The sequence below is a fragment of the Aethalodelphis obliquidens genome, unplaced genomic scaffold (genome assembly GCF_003676395.1).
Source record: "Aethalodelphis obliquidens isolate GAN/ISIS:26980383/991018 unplaced genomic scaffold, ASM367639v1 scaffold61, whole genome shotgun sequence".
NCBI lineage: Eukaryota > Metazoa > Chordata > Mammalia > Artiodactyla > Delphinidae > Aethalodelphis > Aethalodelphis obliquidens.
In genome coordinates, this window is record NW_020838005.1 from 9,308,964 (window position 1) to 9,331,400 (window position 22,437).

Genomic DNA, 22,437 nt, shown 5'->3' on the forward strand with positions numbered 1-22,437 from the left:
TCTTCTTGAAGAATTCTTTTTACTTAAAAAAACTGTTCTGCATTGTGCATTCTATTCTCCAACATGCCCATTTCGTATCAGTGTTATTTTTCATACAGTATTATTTTCCTGCCAACCTTTAAGTAAACTCGATGTTGGGGGGAGCTGTGAAGGGCTTTCCCGTGTCTCTGGTGCTGCTGGGCACAGGGCTGGGCACCTCCAGGCGTGTCTGTGAGAAGCCTTGCCTCACACCACGCTTCACCTGTGCAGTTATGTGACTTCTGTGTCTCAGGGCTTTTTAGGTCTATAATCTTTGTCTACTTTATTTCCTCTAAATAGTATTATTTTGACCCGGATTGCTACATAGTGATTTTGGTTGTGGAGACTAGCATCTCCTATGAACATGGTGATTTTTTTTTTCCATTCTTTCTTTTAATACCAGTGTGGTCTCTGTTGCTATCTAGTTAAATGGTGAATAATTGGACTACATGTTTCATGTATGTTTGGAGAACTAAGTCAATAAGAGTAAGCATTTTGAAAACATGAACTATTCTATATATTTTACTAATCAGTATATGATTTCAAAAGTTAATTTTATTTTACTGATGAGAAAGAAGAAAGTTTTCTAGACAGCTAAGAACCTTTAGAAATGAGAGAGAGAGAGAGAGAGAGAGAGAGAGGGAGGGAGAGAGAGGGAGGGAGGGAGAGAGAGAGAGAGGGAGAGAGAGGGAGGGAGGGAGGGAGGGAGGGAGGGAGGGAGAGAGAGAGAGAGAGAGGGAGAGAGAGAGAGAGAGGGAGAGGGAGATAGGGATCTGGCAGACAAAAAGGTGCCATCTGCGGGCTTCCCTGGTGGCGCAGTGGTTGAGAGTCCGCCTGCTGATACAGGGGACACGGGTTCGTGCCCCGGTCCGGGAAGATCCCACATGCCGCGGAGCGGCTGCGCCCGTGAGCCATGGCCGCTGAGCCTGCGCGTCCGGAGCCTGTGCTCCGCGACGGGAGAGGCCAGAGCGGTGAGAGGCCTGCATACTGCAAAAAAAAAAAGGTGCCATCTGCTCATATATTTATGGCATCTTGTCTCATGTTATTCAACACCAGCTCTCAGACAAAGGTAATAAATACCTTAAATACAAAAATCTGAGTAAAATATTGTATTATTAAGGCATTATGCCATTCAAACATGATAGGTCTGATGATGGTTCAATATAATGATTTTTAGCTCTAGGGTACAAATAAAATAAAATGGTGATGTCTAGCTGTGACTCCAGCGTCACCAGAATGTAACTATTTCTCTATTGTTATTGCATTCCCACATTCCTTCAAAGGCCATGCATTCAAAAAAACTTATGAAAATTTCTATGTCCCAATCACTGATGTTTGAAAACCATCAGCATTTTGCCATACTTGTTCATCTGTTCACTTCCTAACCTGTTCCCTTTTTTGCTGGATAATTTTAAAGCAAACTCTGTGTACCTTGTCATTTCACCCCTAAATGGTTTAATCTTCTCCAGGAGAGAGAGAGAGAGAGAGAGAGAGAGAGAGAGAGAGAGAGAGAGACAGAGACAGAGGGGGGCGGGTGAGAGGGAGAGAGAGAAACATTTTCCCACATATCTGCAAATTAACAATAGTTAGTGTCATCAGATACCTAGCCCATATTCAAATTCTCCTGATCGTCTAAAAATGCCTCTTTTCAGTTAGTCTATTCTACTTCTATTCTATTCTATTCTGTTCTATTCTATTCTATTCTATTCTAGATCCAAACAAGTTCCATTTCATTGTGTGTGTTTGGTAAGCTCCACAGAGCCTTGTGAATGCCTCATAATCTAGAACAGTTCCCCGCTCCCTGTACGGACTTAGTAAAGGAATTAGGTTCTTAAATTCTAGATTTGGGTTGAGATGTTATTTACCTTCCTCTGCTACTCCCTGAATTTCTTGTGGACTGAATTTACATTTAAAAGCTTATTAAATGCAGATTTGGTTTTGTTGTTGTTATTGCTGTTATTGTTTTTAAAAGAATATTTCAGACCTGGTTCTTGATTTTCCAGCTGTCACATTGTGTCTTATCAGCATGTCTGTGTGATTCACTTTTAATGACGCTAAAATTGATCACTGGGCTTAGGTGACGGTAGCTGGATAATTTGATTGTTTTCATTCCCTACTTTGTCTAAGGGTTTAACCATCCAATGATGACTATCTCCTGAATCAGTTATGGGATTAGGGGTTGCAAAATGTTGATTTTTTGAACTCAATCTTTCTGTTTCAATTTATTGCCTGAGAATCTGTATTAAAAAACTCTCAACCACGAGGGCTCTTTGGACACCCTGAAATACATATTATACTAGAATAGTGAGAAAAATGCTTCATGGTTTCCCTTTAAAATGTCTGTTTTTCAGAGTAATGATTTGGTGTTCTATCAACTGCAGTGGTGTTCAGTGGACTCTATTTTGTTTCTCTCTCACCTCCCTGCCTCTTACGAATTTACAGCTTTTTGTATATTTAGTATATTTTAATTAATTGGGTCACTTTTTGGATGTTCATAGGCTCCCGCCTAAGGCAAGTGGGAACGCTTAGCTGACGCCTGTGTCCTTTTGATCAGACCCACGTCAGCCGTTAATCGCTCTTTCCCTTCCTTACTTTCTGGAGCAACAAAACATCCCAGCCCACTTTTCTATGTTTCCTGCTCCACACCTAAAATCAGCCATTTCTTCAAGGATCCTTAGTTCCACTGAGTGGAGAATCCAATTTAGAGACCACCTGGCGAGTTAGAAGTGCCAGTGAGATTGGACTGGAGTTGTTTCTAGCCCTTTTCAGTGGATGGAGCTGGAAAATTTGTATTTTAGAAAGTGAGAAAACATATCATGATCCACCTTGTCATTTCCAATTCAAATTTAGGATCCTAAATGTTTATATCGTTAATTTTATATTTGGATTTCTTTTTATATTTAGATCTCTGTGGCAAACCTTTTTCTTTATAACATTAACGTACTTTAAAATTTGTGTGCTTGAAAAGAATGTGAATTAAGAAAAAATATTTCAGAGTTAAATAGGTCTACGTTATTGATTTTTTTTTTTTTTTTTTGCACGTTACGCGGGCCTCTCACTGCTGTGGCCTCTCCCGTTGTGGAGCACAGGCTCCGGACGCGCAGGCTCAGCGGCCATGGCTCACGGGCCCAGCCGCTCTGCGGCATGTGGGATCCTCCCGGACCGGGGCACGAACCCGTGTCCTCTGCATCGGCAGGCGGACTCTCAACCACTGCGCCACCAGGGAAGCCCCTACATTATTGATTTTTAGAAGTTGTTTTTACTATTATGTGTTTCTGGCTGTGCCACATGGCTTGCGGGATCCTAGTTCCCTGACCAAGGATCAAACCTGGGTTCCTGGCAGTGGAGGCAGAGTCCTAGCCACTGGGTGGCCAGGGAATTCCTGATTACATGGTTTAGATTATATAGAATCTTATTAATTTGGGTTTACCTATTATGTCTTGGACTGAGAGAGGTATGTTAAGCTGTCCTATTTTTGGTGTGTTTCAGTCCTTTTCTCCTTACATTTCCAGCAATTTCTACCTTATAAAAGTTGTTTCTCTATAGGCTGCAGTCTTTGGCATTATAATGTCTTTTTTGGCTTCTTTTAACTTTTTAGGTGTTTTTGCTCCCCTGTATTCTACCAAGTTTCGTATTAAAATCTGAACTGCTGCTTTCGTATTACTTGAGTTTCCCTGGTGTATCTATGCTTATTCTTTACTCCTTAATATTTCTGTGTCTTTTGGATTAAGGTATGTCTCATACCACAGACAGTTAACGATTTGCTTTATTAGTCAATCTGAATTTATTAAACAGATTTCTTTATATGTTTGATCTCAGCTCTGACATATCAATATATTATTTATTTACTGTATCTAGTAAATCTTTCACTGTGTGATTCATTTTCTTTTCTCTTTGTAATCTTTGGTATTTCATATGGTTTGTATTTTTGTTCTACTGGTTACCTTTAATATTGTGTATAATATCTGAAGTTTCTTTTTTTTTAAGGAAATGCCTAATTCTACTCTTTTCTGAGCAGTACTGATTAGTTAGAATGTTTTCCCTTTTCTTCCTTCTCCTCCAGTATCTAAACATATTCTTTTAATCCTAGTTAATGCCCGTGGGCATTAACTTATTAATTAAGTTCTTATTAGCAGAACTTATTCTGCTTTCCGCTTATTTTCCTTATTTGTTTGTTGTGTTATTTCTACAGTGTCAGACCATATAACATTTGCATATTCTTTTTAAAATTAATTTATTTTTAACGTCTTTATTGGAGCATAATTGCTTTACAATGTTGTGTTAGTTTCTGCTGTATAACATAGTGAATCAGCTATATGTATACATATATCCCCATATCCCCTCCCTCTTGTGTCACCCTCCCTATCCCACCCCTCTTGGTGGTCACAAAGCACTGAGCTGATCTCCCTGTTCTATGAAGCTGCTTCCCACTAGCTATCTGTTTTACATTTGGTAGTGTATATATGTCCATGCCACTCTCTCACTTCGTCCCAGCTTACCCTTTCCCCTCCCCGTGCCCTCAAGTCCATTCTCTACATCTGTATTTTTATTCCTGTCCTGCCCCTAGGTTCATCAGAGCCATTATTTTTTAGATTCCATATATATGTGTTAGCATACGGTATTTCTTTTTCTCTTTCTGACTTACTTCACTCTGTATGACTGACAGGTCCATCCACCTCACTACAAATAACTCAGTTTCGTTTCTTTTTATGGCTGAGTAATATCCCATCGTATATATGTGCCACTTCTTCTTTATCCATTCATCTGTTGATGGACACTTAGGTTGCTTCCATGTCCTGGCTGTTGTAAATAGTGCTGCAGTGAACATTGTGGTACATGACTCTTTTTGAATTATGGTTTTCTCAGGGTATATGCCCAGTAGTGGGATTGCTGGGTCATATGGTAGTTCTATTTGTAGCTTTTTAAGGAACCTCCATATTGTTCTCCACAGTGGTTGTATCAATTTACATTCCCACCAACAGTGCCAGAGTGTTCCCTTTTCTCCACACCCTCTCCAGCATTTATTGTTTGTAGATTTTTTGATGATGGCCATTCTGACTGGTGTGAGATGATATCTCATTGTAGTTTTGATTTGCATTTCTCTGATGATTAGTGATGTTGAGCATCCTTTCATGTGTTTGTTGGGAGTCTGTGTATCTTCTTTGGAGAAATGTCTGTTTAGGTCTTCTGCCCATTTTTGGATTGGGTTGTTTGTTTTTTTGATATGGAGCTGCATGAGCTGCTTGTATGTTTTGCAGATTAATCCTTTGTCAGTTGCTTTGTTTGCAAATATTTTCTCACATTCTGAGGGTTATCTTGTTTATGGTTTCCTGTGCTGTGCAAAAGCTTTTAAGTTTCATTAGGTCCCATTTGTTTATTTTTGTTTTTATTTCCATTTCTCTAGGAGGTGGGTCACAAAGGATCTTGCTGTGATTTATGTCATAGAGTGTTCTGCCTATGTTTTCCTCTAAGAGTTTTATAGTGTCTGGCCTTAGATTTAGGTCTTTAATCCATTTTGAGTTTATTTTTGAGTATGGTGTTAGGAAGTATTCTAATTTCATTCTTTTACATGTAGCTGTCCAGTTTTCCCAGCACCACTTATTGAAGAGACTGTCTTTTCTCTATTTATATTCTTACCTCGTTTATCAAAGATAAACCCACGCATATATGGTCACCTTATCTCTGGGCTTTCTATCCTGTTCCGTTGATCTATATTTCTGTTTTTGTGCCAGTACCATACTCTCTTGATTACTGTAGCTTTGTAGTATAGTCCAAAGTCAGGGAGCCTGATTCCTCCAGCTCCATTTTTCTTTCTCAAGATTGCTTTGGCTATTCGGGGTCTTTTATGTTTCCATACAAATTGTGAAACTTTTTATTCTAGTTCTGTGAAAAATGCCATTGTTAGTTTGATAGAGATTGCATTGAATCTGTAGATTGCTTTGGGTAGTAGAGTCATTTTCACAATGTTGATTCTTCCAATCCAAGAACATTGTATATCTCTCCATCTGTTTATATCATCTTTAATTTTTCTTTCATCAGTGTCTTATAGTTTTCTTGCATATTCTTTTATCCTTTCAGCCACTCTCTACCAGACCGTAGGCCAAGCTAATCTAAACATCTCTTGGTTTTCTGAGGCTCATTCTCTAGTAGGTTCCTCAGAAAGACTCTTGGGAAAATTAATCCCTGAGTTCTTGAATGTTTATAACTATTTTTCAGTGGGCTTTATACTTGAAGCACAGTTTGGTTGGATATAAAATCTTTGACTCATATTTTATTTTCTGAAGCATCTTTACAATGTCGTCCATTGTTTTCTGGTACAAAATGTTTGTGCTTCAAAGTCTGGCTTAGGTTTTGGTTTTGTTTTTTTTTGGTCGAATGCACAAAATTGTTTTCCTTCATTTAAAAAATACAACTGTTTTACTAGAAATGTTTGTGTTGAGGGTTCTCAGTTGAATTTCTCAGCTATAACCCCTTTAATATGTAGGTTCAAATCTTTTATTTTGTGAAGGTTTTCTTAATTATAGTTTTATGTCTTTGTTGTCTTTCATTCTGTGGGGGAACATTCTTTGGGAATTGATGTTAAATCTTCATTAAAACTCTGTTGTTCCAAATCTTTGGTAGAATCTTCTATCTCTTCTTTATTTCTGCTTTCTTAATTTCACTCTCCTCCCTTCCAGCCTTGGTTGCCTTTCCTGGGCCTCCCCGGGTGTCTATTTGCTTCTTTGTTTCTTCTAATTCAGTCTTTGTTTCTGAGATTTTTTTTTTCTTTCCTTTTCTTCTCTTTTCATTCTTGAGTTTTCAGCTCTCTTTTCATATCATCACATTTCACATCATTCCAAGTGTCTTCTCTTTTCTTAATTAAAAAATTTTTTTTGTATTATAGTTGATTTATAATGTGTTAGTTTCTGGTGTACAGCAAAGTGAATCAGTTTTACATAAACACACACACACATGTATATATATATGTATATATATATATATATATATACACACACACATATGTGTGTATGGGTATATATATTCTTTTTCAGATTCTTTTCCATTATAGTTTATTACAAGCTATTGAATATAGTTCCCTGTGTTATACAGTAGACCCTTGGTTTAGCCATCTCATTTCTGAGCTGTTCTAATTCTGACTTGTTTGGTTCTTTCAAGCTTTGATTGTTTTTAAGCTTCTTTTAGCTCATTTAAAAATCATATGTTGCTGTTTTCATCCTCTTTGTGGCCACATGTGTGGGATGTTTTCATCATCTCCTGGAACTTTATTTGGTTCATTTAAATGTTTATCCTTGCTGTATCTCTGTATGGGGTTTTATTGTAATCTGGTTTTATTTTCCACATACAAATTAAATGGTTCTCTTGGAAAGTACCTCTGTAGGGCTCTCTTTTGCGTTGTTACTGTGACAGATTAAAAAAATTATGGCCTCTTTATATACATGATGACTTCTCTGTCTCTCAGGGGTGAGCCTGATTCACAAAAGCTTCCTGCCTCTAATTCTGTGTTGTCTGGAGTCTGAAGGTCTTTCCTTCCAGAGCAGTGAGGCTGCCTTTCCACGTGCTTGTCCACCACGTCCTGGGGTCCAGCCCAGATACCTCCTTCTCTGGTGTTAGAAGTTTAGTCTCCCTGGGATCCACAGTGTTTTGTTTCAGATCCAGTGATCAGCAGGGTTTTTTTTTTTTAAGCAAGGTTGGTGGAAGGGAAGTGGAAAGAATGAGTCTCTGTCTTTCCAAAAGGGAGTGTGCCAGAGCATTTCTGAGATCCTGCGGGCGGAGGCTGCTTTGGCATTGTTTTGAATTCCCAGGCCCCTTACTGGTTTCCTGTGGTTTCTTTGCACTTGTCCTCAGCTTGGAGCCTGTGAGGGAGTCTTTGAATTTCACTGGTCATTTGCAGATTTAATTGCTTTAGTTCCTATTCTGTAAAGGATCGGCTCCTTTTGGGGGTGAATATTTGTTGATTCCTGAGTTGCAGCTCATAGCACTGTCCACACTCTCCTTTTCTGTTTCCTACCAACCCCTCATCCCCAGTGATCTCACACAAGACCTGCTGCTGCCTGGTGTATAGGTAACACTAACCCTACTCTGGGATTCCTGGGGGTTCCTTGTCACCAGTTTTACGTAAGATGTTATCCATGTTGTGTGTGTTTTTTCTTTTGCTATCCTATATGTTTTGCCTGGCTTTTATGATTGAACAAAACCATGCTGCGGCCATGTGTTTAGCATCAGAAATCCCAGTATATTTTTAAAACAAGAATATTGTAGAAAATTCAGCTTTTTATTTCCGGCATCACACCACATGGTTTTTCATTATTTCCAGCAGAATGGCAGTATTTGAATGTTAGGATCTGGAACAAAATTATTTGCTGCCGACTGGTATGCAATTCTGGCAAAAAAGTGTGGGCAAAGAGGGTCGATGTGTGTAACTGGTTCTGCATGATTTGGGTCTAGAAGAAGACTAAGTAAAACTGACTTGTCCTTCCTGTTTTAGGGATGGTCTGGAAAGTTAAGCTCCTCCTGAGATTATCTTGTCGTGTTAATTTCTCTTTGTAATGGGCCTAACGGATTGGCAACCTTTTTCAGAAACTGAGCAACTAACAGACTTCACATTGGCAATAGAAGCTCGAGAGAAAAGGCCTTGCATGTGGCTGTGAAAGGGAAAGACCTAAGAGCTTGTTTGTTGTTGATGGGACAGAAACAATGTTTTGGAAATCTAAAGGTGGTCAAAGGAAATTCCTGTATTTCTTAAAATTAATAAGAAATCTAATCAAGTGGATCAAAAGCATAAAGAGATAGTTGGAGAGAAAACAAAACGTGGAGAGAGAATGGTGGCTTCAGGAGGCCAGGACCACTGATTTTTCCCATCTCTCAGTCCAAGTAAGAGACAGTTACGTTTCAGGCCACTCACAAAATCTAAGACTGACTGATGACCTCTAAGCTGTGAATGGAAGGGACAATTGACGTCTAAGCGGTGCAGTAACTGTGTGTCCCAGAGTTTGGAACAGGGCCAGCCAAGACCTACTGCTGACAGACAGCTCAATGCGTAGCGAGGACACTGGGAGGAATATTTGCTCTTGTTCTTAGCTACTGTCTGCCAGCAAATGATGAAACCAGTTCCAAGCCCAATGATGCATCCTGGCATCTGTCTGCATCTCTTAGCATGACTCCCAGGATCTTCTCACTGTTATTCCAGGACCCCAAGAATCTTGCCCATTTTTTTGCTGTGTTTTTTCTTGTCCTCCACCAACCTGTGGATGGTCACTAGACTTTGAAGTTGAGGGCAGATGCCCCTGAAGGGACCACTCTGAGCTCTCCCAGAAGCCAGCTGGGCTCTTTGTAAAAGAATGGGTGGGGTGGGGGTATTCTTATGTCCATGGCTGGAAAAATTATATTGAATTTTTCCACCAGTGCTGACTCTCTGAGGCTGTGCATTGGAAATCCTACTTTAATAGCTGAGTGATCCTCAAATTCTATTAATTCTATGTCATTGTTGAAATTAGAAAGGTACCAGTTATTAAAAGTTAAACACTAGAATGAATTCACGATTGGGCTAACATACACTTAAAATTTCCTTTACTCCTGTCATGTGAAACCCCAAAGGTATGTATTTATGTATATAAACATATGTCAGTATGAATACATACACATTGTAAGGAAGAACAAAATAGAAAGAGAAGATAGAAAGTTTTTGGCATATATATGTGTATATAGATATAGATATATAGATATAGATACAGATATAGGTATATATGCAGAAAAATCTTCTAGTTCTGAAACACCTCTGATTCTATTAGGACATGGGTCAAATTGCTGCTTTTGAGACATTAAGATGTCTTAATGATGTCCAGTTTGCATTAAGATGTCCAGTTTGCTCAGCTGGAGATATGAAATTAAAATCACGTTTAGTGCTGAAGACAGCACTAAGTTTGTCTTCAATTGTCTCAGCTGTTGAGAACTCAGAAAACACATAGTGGAAGCTCAAAGGATAATGCAATTCTTTATGTAGTCTTACCTTTTTCTCAACCTGCTTGTGGAGCTCCAGAGAGATGAATTAGCATAGTGTGCCAGCATTGTCTCTGCCTGAGAAAGTAAATGACAAATCAAGTCTCGAGCACTCAGAGAATGACAAAGCATCTCTGAACGGCTGCTCAGTTTACAGGTCTGGTTTAGACAGAGGGCGGCCGAAGGGCAGCGATGGTCCCAGTGTGCTTGCCAGGGGAGCAGCAAGACACGTCCTCTGTGGGTTCCCCAGTTGCCAGTCGAGGCTGTTGGTGGGGGGAGATGGGAAAGGGGGCCATTGCTCTCCCAAGAAAAGGAGCCAGAGCCTGGCGTTTCCCTCTGTGTAACCCAGTAGCCACCCTGGCACAGAATTTGTTTGAAAGAGACAGCATCACGCCGTCAGATGGCCTTTCAGATAATGTGCCTCCTAGTGTCAAGCTTCCTTTCCTGGAAGCCCATATGGAGAAATCTGAAAGGCCTCGTGCACCGTGAGAACATCAGAAGGAAGAGAGCCAGTGAAAATAAGTCAAGAGCAGCTGAAGCCGAGGAGGTGAGCTGGGACGATTCCGGGGGCCTGTCTTTGTGAAGATGCCGCAATTCAGGGTGACATGACTCTTGAGCGAGGGGTTTAAATAGCAGCAGCAGAAGTTCGGCATTGAAATGAATTTTTAAAATAAAGATTTTCCAAAAGTTTTGCACAATGGCGAGATGACAAACGGATGTGTCAAGATTGGCACATTGAGGACGGCAAGCAGACACCTTGGTCAGGAAAGACATGCCTGTCTACTTTACATCTTTTATTCCCTCTTACACATGAAGATGCGGGATTCTGCAGAACTCTACTTTTTGGACTATAAAGGAGTACTATAAATGGCTCTCACGAATTCATGAATTCTAAGGAGGGGAAGGAGTAAGAAGGCAAAAAATAATCGGAAATTCTGTTCCGTTCATTTAGCATCTTGACACAAAAAGACACACTCCCTCTGTGCCTGGTTTAAGAACAGTTTTCTGTTTTGAACCTGTTCTTACCCGGGTTTCTTCTCCAACACAGCACTGCGGAAAGCGCATTGCTTCTACATGAATAGCACCAAGGGATGCTCGACTTATTACATGGCTCAAAATCCCCTTTATTCTCTCGGGGCCCCTCACCTCCCCACTCCACCCACTACCCTGGCGACCAGAGGACGGAATGATGCCTCCATCAGAGGTGACTTTAATCTCTTCTTGCCTTTGAAGTACGAAGGTGACATGGAGAGATTGGAAATTGCTGGCATGGAGGATTTTCACTTTTGGAGGTTCTCCTTCTTCTCCTTAGGTTGTCAGAAGAGACTATTTCATATCTTGTTGGACTGTGACATGGAATGTGGACCTGGCAGTCCCTTGGAATCACTCACCTGAGATTCATTACTCACACTGTCTTCCCGGCCAGGCTTTCCAGAGAGGCAGCCTCTGTATGCCCGGCCAGGGAGTGGTGTGGAGACCCTTCCCCGTGCGGTGAAGGGGGGCCAGAGCTTGGCCTGCCCATGGGGGCCTCTGGGCAGAGCTGTGAATGCAGAGGGGGTGACGGAGCCAGGATCCTCCACTCCTTCATCATTCACTCAATAAGCATTTATTGAGCACCCACTATATGCCAAACCCTGTTTGTAGCTGCTGAAGGGCAGTAGTAACTCAGCAAATCAACAGGACCCTATGTCCTGGAACTGGCTTTCTAGGTAGGTGAGAAACACGATAAATATGTAGATGGCATGGCTTGTTCTGTAGCGAGGGATGCTGACGAGCAGGAGAGAGCAGGGGAGGGGTGTTGGGAGTGGATGAGGATGGACAGCCCCCTGTGCATTGCTGCCCACGACAGAGGGGACAGCCGGGGAGGGCTTTCCGAGAAGACAGTGCTTTTTGAGAAAGGGCCTGAAGGGAGTGAGGGAAGAGCCTTGGGATGTAAGCAGGAGGAACAGCAAGTGACAAGGCCCTGAGGTTGGCTTGTGCCTGGCCTGACGGGGAGCAGCGCTGAGGCCAGTGTCCCTGGAAAAAGGAAGCCGAGGGCTAACAGTAAGAGATGAGGTCGGAGGGGACGCAGCAGAGACCAGGTCGTTCAGGGTGCAGGTGAGGACTTTGACTTTGACCCCGAGAGAGCTGGTAGCTTTCGAAAGTTTCTGAGTGAGGCAGTGGCCTGATCTCCCGTTTCAAGTGGAGAATAAGCTAAGGGGCGGGGGGGGGGGGGGGGCGGGAAGACTGGGATGAGTTAGGAGACACACACGACAACCAGCTGAATCTGTCAGGGAAACGAGTAGCAGTTTATAGGATGTGTATGGTCTGTAACACATCCTTTCCAAGCTGGGTTCCAACGACCAGAGCCCAAGATGGCCTAAGCACTTGATGGTTTATCCAGAATCAGGCTGGCACAGAGGAGCAGGTGGGAAACTGTTCCAAGTACAAGTGCATGAAACAGCACGTTACCCTGCTTCCCGGCACAGCGCTCCCATAAAGGAGTCTTGCGTTTTCATTGCTGGAGGTTTGGGGTTCCTTCCTACCACACAGTCTGCCTTTCCCTTGTCACTCTCTTACCAAAACAGGAAGTGACCTATTACATTTATGTAGGAGCTTGGCGCATTCGAGCCATTAATTTAAAGTTTATAGGAAATGAAACAGCCCTTTTATGTACTAGATTGGATCCTGCAGCAGAAAGGGGACATTAGTTAGAAAAACAAACAAAACTGGTGAAATCTGATGGAAGTCTGTAGCCGAGTTAGTAGTGTTGTGCCAATACTTATTACTTAGTTTAAATGTGCTATGGTTAAACGTATGGGGGCAAACGTAAGATGTTAACATCAGAAGAAATGGGTGAAAGGTGTATGTCAACTTTCTGTGCCTTCTTTGCAACTTTTCCGTATGTTTAAAATGATTCCAAAATAAAAACTTAATAAACAAAAGCTCTTTGTAGAGGGCCAAGGAATACACGAGGGAAACTTTGAATTTTTTAGAGATAAAATGGTCCACATTTAGCAATTTTTATCCACCATTAAGAAGTAGGTTATTACCCAATATATAGTTAGAAAGTGGTCCTTCCTGTTCATCATTCCATGTAGATTAAGCTGCATTTCAAATACTTCATTTGCCTCCCGCATTAAATGTCCAGGCACCACTTTTACTCTCAGGGATCTCCCCTGCTTGGGAAATAGATATTTTTCGATACACTTTACCAGCCCAAGCCCTGTCGCTTGCCGATTCCCCTTCCTTCTGTCTTCCTCCTACGTCTCGTCTTCATCCTTGCCGTGTACCACCCCTTCACTGAGCAAATGTAACTGAATGTAACTGGCGCTTGAACTACTTTGCCATTTTCTTCTTTCCCTAAACCTAAAGGTGACCTTACCTTCCTTTGCTGTTCTGAAGCTTTGGGGAAAGAAATTTGCCACTATATTAGAAGAAAATCTGATCTTCTCAATGTCTGATTGTTTAAACCAAGGATGATGAACTCAAATGTCTCTAGGGCCCAGGCAAACCACGTAAAGCTGTGAGGTAGTCAAGAGTAATAGGTTAAAAACTGGCATCACCCACTGGCCATAAGATGGTTCTTATTATTCCTGGAAAGTTATGTCTTTTCTAGAACCTCAGGGAAATTTTGAATCTGTTTCCATGCAAGATGCTTTTTTTCCCCCCCAAGATGCTTTATAAATGCAGGTTATGGTTTAGTCAGGCAACGAGGGAAAATGCGACCAGTCGCAGTTTAGGTAGTAGCCAGGTTGGAATAAAAAATTACGTTTCCACATAGGGAAAAGACTGATGAGATTTTAACCTCGTCCCGAATCACACAATGATACTGGGAGGTCTTGGAGAGTTTTCTTTTCTTTTGTTTTTCATGGGAGGAGGAGCCAATGTAATGTCTTTACTGCAAAGAAGAAACTTTACACCCCGTTTTGAGGGAGCTAGTGCAGGGGCTCCGTGGGCCAGCTGCTAGGACACCGGCTTGTGATGGGTTCCGCGAGGCCTCGCCTTTGTGCAGCCAGGGCCAGACGATGTTGTCTTCTTCACAGATGCAGCCCACCATGCGCTTCCTGGAAGCAGACTAAATGAGGGTCTTCCTTGGTACCGGAGGCTGCGTTCGGGGGGAGCGTATGGTACGGCTCCAGACCCTTGCGTGCAGGCAGCATGACCTCCCTCGGCAGCCCAGTCCCTGCTCGTCCGCAGTAAGAGCGCCACCTCCAGACGCCAGAGGGCGCACCACGGAGACTCCCCTGGGACCGCAGGCGCTCAGGGCCTGCGCGGCCAGCGCTCCAGCCCCACGGAGCTACCTTGGAGCCGTCAGGCCAGCTACCAACACCAGCGCTTCCGGGAGCTGGCTCCGGAGGCAGAAGGGACTTGGCGGGCAGGGCTTCTTTCCCCTCCGCGTGCTTGCCTCTGCCGTGGGGCGGGGCCGTGGGCTCTTGGAGAGTTTCCTACTAAGTCACTAAGGCAGGACTGTTTTTAGATTATTAGGGAAGGATGGCAGACATAACCTTAACCCAAAAACTCGAGGAAGAAACTCACCTGCTTCTTGGGTAACAAATTCTTATGTCTTCCAACACCTTAGACTAAGAAGGTTCTCTCTGGGGTCTACTTTAAATTGCTGCTGCTGTAAATTAAGCCCCTGGTAGATAACAAAAACGAATACCAGCAGAGTAATAGTACTAATATTCCAGGGACGCGTTAATGAATTCTTTAAGATGCAAAGAATCAGAGACCAAATTACTCACTGAAACATCCACGATCAGGACCACGTGCATATACAAAGAAATATTAGGAGATGAAGCCTTGGTGCCAGCCTTCACTCTGTCCTTCATGCCCGAGGTTCCCCAGGTCAAGCAGAGGACCACCTCTCTACGGGCCCCTTAGCAAAACAAGCAGCGCACGTGTAACCTGCTGAACGCGTTTTCTGCCTGGAGCCAGGACGCTGGCTCACCCAAGGACGCTGCCCCAGCGCGCGGGCCTCCCCTGCCACGCCTGGGGGCCACCTGTTTTCAGAACTCTGCCCAGCCACAGACACTAACCGGACAAGCGCCTGTTCTCTCCACACCACAAAGTCAAGGACGACGATGGGAAGGCACCTGCACGACGCGAGACAGTCTGCTCCTGAGCGTGGGGATGGCGCTAGCATCCCTCCCCCCCGCCCCCCCCCCCCCCGAAGCCCCCTGCTACGAGCAGATTAAATTGCAGACTAAATTCACCTCATGCCATTTGAGTCCTTGCTCTAGCAACCCTCTCCTAAGAGGAAAAGGCCACAGTAACGAGACTGAACAGACCTGAACCCAGCACAAAAGTCCTTTATATGCCAAAATATAGATGCTTTAAATTGGGCACCTGGGGCCTTTCAGCTCTTTCCATTTTAGATCATGAAGTAAAATTTAAAAGAAGCGCTCAGAGGTGGAAAGGTTGGTGCTTATTTAAGGAACCCACGAGGTTCCACATTTGCCACAGTTCAGGGTATTGTGGAAAAGCGCATCTTGATTCTGCATCGCACACCTGGTTAGGAAAGCCGCCCAGCCCCATCGGGGCACCTCGTCCTTGCACACGCCCATAGCAACCAGGCTGCACGCGCGGCGGACAGGGAGGGATTTTATCGTGGACATCGGGTCACATTTATGTACACAAGAGCACGACAGATATTTTCATTCTCTGCAAGCTCTTAGCGCAATATCACTAATCTCAAATAAACAGTTTCCAGGCGCATTTAAAAAAAATCAATTTGGGGAGTCAACAGTGGCCAGGGGTTCCAGGGGTGAGCTGAATGCCCTTCCCCAGCAATTCCTACAGAGGACATATATTTATCGGAGATCATTTCAGCTGACCCTGGCCGCAGGGCCAGGGAGCTGAGGGTTTCAGCAGCCCACTCCCACCCCCAGGGGGCGCCTCACCTCCCCCCAGGCTGCGGGTAGGGGCTCCACTGGAGGGTAGTACTCAGGCACGTCCCAGGCCACCGCCGCCATGAACCACTTGAAGTCCTTGCACTTGAGCTGTCTGCGCAGCTCCTTCTGCGCGGAGAGGTCCCCCGTGGACAGGTGCCGGTACTCCGGGCGCCGCTGGTAAATGTACTCGGCAAACTCATCCATCCAGGTCTCCGCCACCCGCTTCAGGTTCTGTGCAGCAGAAAAGAGGGTCAGTTACTGGCTTGTGCCCGCAAAGGTGGATTTTAGTTGCCCTCCAAACGGACAAAGAAAGAAAAGAAATCAATCTCAGGAAGCTCTAGTTAGGAGTTTTCCTAACTGCGAGGGGTGTGAGATGATTAGCCCCAGGCCTTGCACACATCTCTGCTTCTGGCATGGGGTCCAACTGCCAATCAGAGAATTCACCAGAGCCAGTAAAAAAAATGACCCAGCTTGCAATCCCCTCCGCTTTCTCATCCCTCCTGTTATTTCACGGTGACAAATTCTTTGTTTTTCACGTAGAACTACAGGAGTTGGGCCTGGAGATGATGACATTGCTCTTAGGCATCAAATGGCTTAAACCCTTTCAAGGAACAGTGAGGGATCTTGGAAAGAATGAGGACAAACAAGCTGTTATTCTCTCAGTTACAGCGAGAGCCCAGTATTACTAAATTCAAGACTTTGTGTTCTGGTGATGCTTTGTGCCACCGGAAGCCCAGGGGAATTTAGTAATTCACTGCACAGTGAAGTCGGGCTAAGGAAGCACCAGGGGGCCAGTCTTCTCTGCAGATGGAGCCATGGGGGGAGGGAGCAGGGAGACACGCACACTCCTTAGTGGCAGGGAGTGTGGGTGTTCAGGGTAGGAAGCTCAGCCCTTTCCCCAGTTTTGAGACTGAGCTAGGAACTTACACACTCTGGGCCTCAGATTCCTTGCCTGAAGAAGGAACAGAGCAGAATGTCCCTCCATCAGGGGAGTGGTTGTAAGGTTAAGTAAAGTAACACCTGTCAGGGGCTTCGACTAGTACCTGGCTCCCAATAGGTACTATGGCTATTAGAGCTGTTGTACCTACTAGAATAATAATAGTGCAGCATTGGAAGACAGAACGCCTGGGTGTTGGGCTTGGCCGTGGGTGAAATGACTTGTTCTTTGGTCTTGGAGGAGGGCCGTGGCTGCCATGAGGCGTCCTCTGACACTCCGTCACCCCTCGGTGCTGAGTGGTAGAGAGAACACGGCCATGTCTGGAGCATCCGTTCTGATGCTTCATAGGCGGGTGTCCCACAAGCTCTCGTTCTTGTTGTTTTGTGTTCACATTCCTTATTTGAAGCCCCCAGCTGGTGTGAATATTGACCCTTTCCAGCCTCTCATTTGCACTTAGAAGGAAAAATGAGCAGAATGTCTGGGAACTAGAATAAGACCCAGATACACCCAGATCCAAGTGACTAAGGGGATGTTTAGGAAAATTGCTTTGTCTTAAAAATTGCTACGGAATCCTAAATAGGGCCTGAAACTGTGCCTAGAGGTCCGTTGGATTTGAAGACAGAGTCTCCAGATACCCTATTCCTAGTGGAATTGTACCCTTTTCTTTTTTCCCCATCACCCCTACCTCCAGCGTCGCCGGGGGGCCTCTCCCACCTCATCCCCCGTGGACTCCTTGGTTAGCACATGTAGGGCTCAGTTAATCAGCAAGATGCAGAGAAGACACAGTGCCATGAAGACTACTCTGATTTCTTGGTTGCCTCTGTGTTCCTTCCTTTCGAAGCTTCCTGACGTGGAGAGTGTAAGCCTTGTTCCCTGAGGGGTTATTATTATTTGCTATCACTGTGCTGTCTGCCATCCCACTGGCATTGCCTGGCCCAGAACACCTTCTTTTCTCTGACTCCAGTTTGCTTTGACAGATGATCAGAGTCGACGTTGTTTTGTTATAGTCTAGCCCTCGCCACAGACTCTGAGCTGCCCCATTTGTTTGGAGACAGAAAAAGAAACGTGATATTCGGAGGTTCCTGCTCTGTCCTGGCACCAGGTACCACGTGCACACGTAACGTCCAAATAGGAGTCTTCAGTATCACTTTGCCGTTTACCTTTCATTCTGACAAATGTTCGGGATGAAATGTGCTCTGTTATCATTTGTCCTTGGACAGACAGTTTTTATGGTTAGCAACAAGGCTCAAAGATAGAATGGAAAAAAAGTTGGTTGATAATATTAAAGCTTTATTTGTATTCAAATTAGATTTTTGGCTGTAGTTTCAACCTTTCTCCTATATTCCAATTATTAGGTAAAGTGAAAATATTTAATTTTCACCTACTTTGTGCTTCTCTCATAAACACAAATGAATAAAGGTAAGAAAATAGCAAAGAGCAGAGGCAAAGAGCAGAGGTAAATTACCCAGGAATAATGAGAAAGTGATTTATTAAGTGGAGACATGCCTTAAAATTTTTGATAGCTTGCAAGAAAGATTTGTCACTAAGAAATCTATTTGACTTGGGTAAATAAGCACTTTTAGACTATAAATGCTGTGAAGTTAGGGATAGATAGTGTTTTGGGTTTTTTTAAAAAATTAAAAGGCCCTAGCACATGTGTGTGCTCATCTGGACATGCTAATTGTGGAGTTAAGAAAAGACCATTTATAAAATGAATATGAAGAAATTCCTAGCGTGTGCATGTATCTGTTGATAAAGGCACTGAAATAAAAACAATATTTTAAAAAGCACTGTTGCTAAAGGGTAGATATTTGTTGCTTTGGGTTTTTGAAATAGAGATAGTAATTATTGTGAAAACTCAAAGAGGAACTGACCAGTTCAGATGCGTTCAATTGGAAATGGCTGCAAGGGTCAGGATGAATGTTTGCCAGAATAAATGACATGAATAAGTGGAAGAGGCAGGAGATGGCAAGTTGGAAGATTCTCAGCAACATCAGGGAAGCTGCAGGGTAGTTAACCTGGGAACCAGGCAGGTAGCTTTTGCCTTTTCACGTCCTGTTCAAATCGAAATACTTGATCGAAGGTTAGGTTTGCGGATTTCCCAAACACTCCAAAGCAAGCAGAAGGTCATGGACATACTCCAGGGATAATGAATGTCAAATCATGGAGCCCTTTTGCAGTAGCTTTCAGGAGATGGGGAAAGAGAACCAGCACAATAATTGCAAAAACTAATTGCCGGTGTCTCTCCAGCAAGGAGGGTTACGTGAACATTTTGACATACATGTGAATCCTGACCGTTTTAATGTTCTGATGACTCATCAGACATCCTCCACTGCAGATGCTCTGTTCTCTGAATGGAGTTTCCCGCCAGGAGGAAACTTTCTCAGGTGTCAATTATTATAGTCAAGGGACAGTCTAGAGCAGTGCAGGTGACTGGCCAAATCATATCATTCTGAAGGCATTGTTCCAGAAATAACAATACACTGTGTGAATCTGCCACTGTCATTATGTATCAGTACTTAGTTTTGGGGAAACCATTGGAACCTCAGCTGAGAAATGTTATAAGCAGTTGCAAGAAGCATTTCATTGGTCTTTCATAGATGGTAGAATAAATCCACCCACTGCAGGAAATAGAACAATCTCATACGGGAACACATGTATCTATACACTCAAATACATGGAGGTGTCGGGGTAGGAGCAAAGCAGTATTTCTCACTTCAACATTCATTGCTGGGTGCACAGGGACAGAATCGTGAAACGGACATCCCAATGACACATCTTGCCCGTGATGGTTACAAAGAGAAAAGGAAATCAATCTGAGTTGGCCCGTCTCTCCTGAGATTGAATAAACGTTGGTGATGGTGCTAAGATGTTAAGAATTAGTTATGAAGAGGAAGGAAAGAAGGAAGTACGGACACTGGGAGATCTATACATGCAATCATTCTTTCCCAAACTATCAGGAGTTGGGTATAAAAGTTGCCTTATATATGTGGAGCTAGGTGTTAGCTGGGATTCCTGGTTTTTGAGACTTAAATGAAATTGCATTAACCCCAAATGACACATTCCTGTCTTCCTTAAGATTTGTGTGGCTTTCCAGGGACGTGGGTTCACACGTTCATCCTTCACTTTTTTTTTTTTTTTGCTATACGCGGGCCTCTCACTGTTGTGGCCCCCCCCCGTTGCGGAGCACAGGCTCCGGACGCGCAGGCTCAGCGGCCATGGCTCACGGGCGCAGCCACTCCGCGGCATATGGAATCTTCCCGGACCGGGGCACGAACCCGTGTCCCCTGCATCGGCAGGCGGACTCTCAACCACTGTGCCACCAGGGAAGCCCCATCCTTCACTTTGATGTCCTGTTTGGGGATCCTTCCTTCTTTCCTGCTGGCATTCCGCCCAGGCTTGCTCGCTACCTCGGTCATGCCGAGCTGAGTGGGTCACACACCCACTGTTCCTCACCTCTCAAACACGTCTCGGGTAGATGAGCGAGGCCTAGACTCGGAAGGTGTGAGGGCAGTGGCAGAGACGAAGCTGACAACAGGAAGGTGGAAGCTCTGACTTCTTTCATATTCTTTAGCTCCTATAGAGAATTTCTTCCCGGACAGAATTTCCTCCCTCCTGACATGTATCCTCAGAATTTCCCTCTTATGTCTCTCTTGCAGGTCTGTACCAGAATATGTCATTCCTTCTTCCTTTTCACGCCGAGTAAGTCAGCTTTCTCACTATCTGTCTCTGCCTGTCCTGGCCAGACGCTGAGGCTTACCTTTCCGTAACCAACAGTCCTTTCCAGGTGTTTTGCTAAACAAAGGTCATTCCCCTGAAAGAAATTAAACAGCTGGTTCTTGAATTACGCCCACCCAACGTTTGGTCGCATACTGGTTGGTGGCCCGCTATTGAAGACATTCCACGGTAGGTCCCTAAGTGTCCTCTCCAGCTTTATTCTCCTCCATGGAACTCTGCTCGGGAGATCTGCTCTGGTCATTGCCACTCCTCGTTAATGAAACAAGGAGGCCCCCGGACTGAGGTGGCTCTAATGCCTTGGTGGCCTGTGTAAGCAAACCGAAATGTAGCTTGTAAACGCCTCCAGGTTACAAGATCAAAACCTAAGGCCAGGGCCTTCCCTGGTTGCGCAGTGGTTAAGAATCTGCCTGCCAATGCAGGGGACACAGGTTCGAGCCCTGGTCCGGGAAGATCCCACATGCTGTGGAGCAACTAGGCCTGTGCGCCACAACTACTGAGCCTGCGCTCTAGAGCCCGCGAGACACAGCTACTGAGCCCACGTGCCACAACTGCTGAGCCTGCGCTCTAGAGCCCGTGTGCCACAACTACTGAAGCCCACACACCTAGAGCCTGTGCTCTGCAACAAGATAAGTCACTGCAGTGAGAAGCCCGAGCACCGCAATGAAGAGTAGCCCCCGCTCGCCGCAACTAGAGAAAGCCCGCCCGCGTGCAGCAACGAAGACCCAACGCAGCCAAAAATAAATAAATTAAAAACAAAAACCCAGCCCATCACAACCAACCAACCAACCAGCAGCAACGAAGACCCAACGCAGCCAAAAATAAATAAATTAAAAACAAAAACCCAGCCCATCACAACCAACCAACCAACCAACCAGCTTTCAGCTACAACCCATCAATGATTTCCTTCCTTTGCTTCTGCTGTTTCTCTGATCTGTGTAAGTCTTTCCCCAGCTCCTGTGGGTGGAGCATTTCTAACCACTTCCTGTCCGGCGCTGACTAATTTGAATTGATTTTTGCTTAGATAAACTCTTAAAAATTTTCTCTCATTTTATCTTGTTACGCAGGGAACCTACTTATACTAAAGAATTTATCCGGAATTCAAATTTAACTGGGCGCCCTGTAATTTTATTTTCTGAATCTGGCAACCTTACTCCCGACGTCCACAATAGGCATATAATATACGCTTCATGAATGTTTTTGAATTGATTAAGTGGCTGTACATGCAGAGTCTGGTATCTTTTGATGCTGTTGCTAACACAGAGTGAATGCTTTGCTTCGGTGGAAATCATTCCAGAGAAGCTTCAAGCTCTCTGCAGAGAAGCCTGCTATGACGCACAGTTGACCTAAATATACTTCCCCGTCCCACTGCCTTTCTGTTTCTAATGGGGGTGGGGTGTCCTGCTGGCCCTCTATCTGTGAAGCAAGCAGAGTGGGGGCAGCCACGGGCTCATGACAACAGCAGTGCTCACGGGTAGCTAGAGGTGAGTGTGCCACGTGGCTGGAACTGACAATTTATGGCCCACTGTTGGTTAAACTCAGTCAGAAAATAAATAGGTGAAGACCTCTGTCTCTGCAGCCCTGGGCTGAGCTCCGTCCCGGCGCCTAGTGTAGTGTGGACAAAGGGGAGTTGGGGAGAGGGTTCAATCCCATTCAAGGTGGGTCCAAGAGGTTTTCACCCGCTGGGGTTGCACCCAGCATGGGACTCCTGTAACAGAGGAAGGTAGCTCCTGTGGCTGAGGAATACATTTATTTTCTGGTGTACGAAGCAAATGAAGGATTTCTCTGTTTTCAAAAGCTGCAGACCTTTGTACTTCTTGAATGACAAATGAAATAAAAATTGTTATGCTGAGCACCTCTGTGCACACGACATTGAGA

The 22,437-nt window shown here is 44.2% G+C and overlaps 1 protein-coding gene across 1 annotated transcript in view; it reads right to left on the reverse strand.

Moving 5' to 3' along the window:
- GALNTL6 (polypeptide N-acetylgalactosaminyltransferase like 6) overlaps positions 1-22,437 on the reverse strand; it is a 1,148,431-nt gene that overhangs the window by 45,108 nt on the left and 1,080,886 nt on the right. Inside the window, exon 9 of the mRNA XM_027087880.1 lies at positions 15,897-16,118. Coding sequence (XP_026943681.1) covers positions 15,897-16,118 — 222 coding nt within the window. The remainder of the gene's footprint in view (positions 1-15,896; positions 16,119-22,437) is intronic.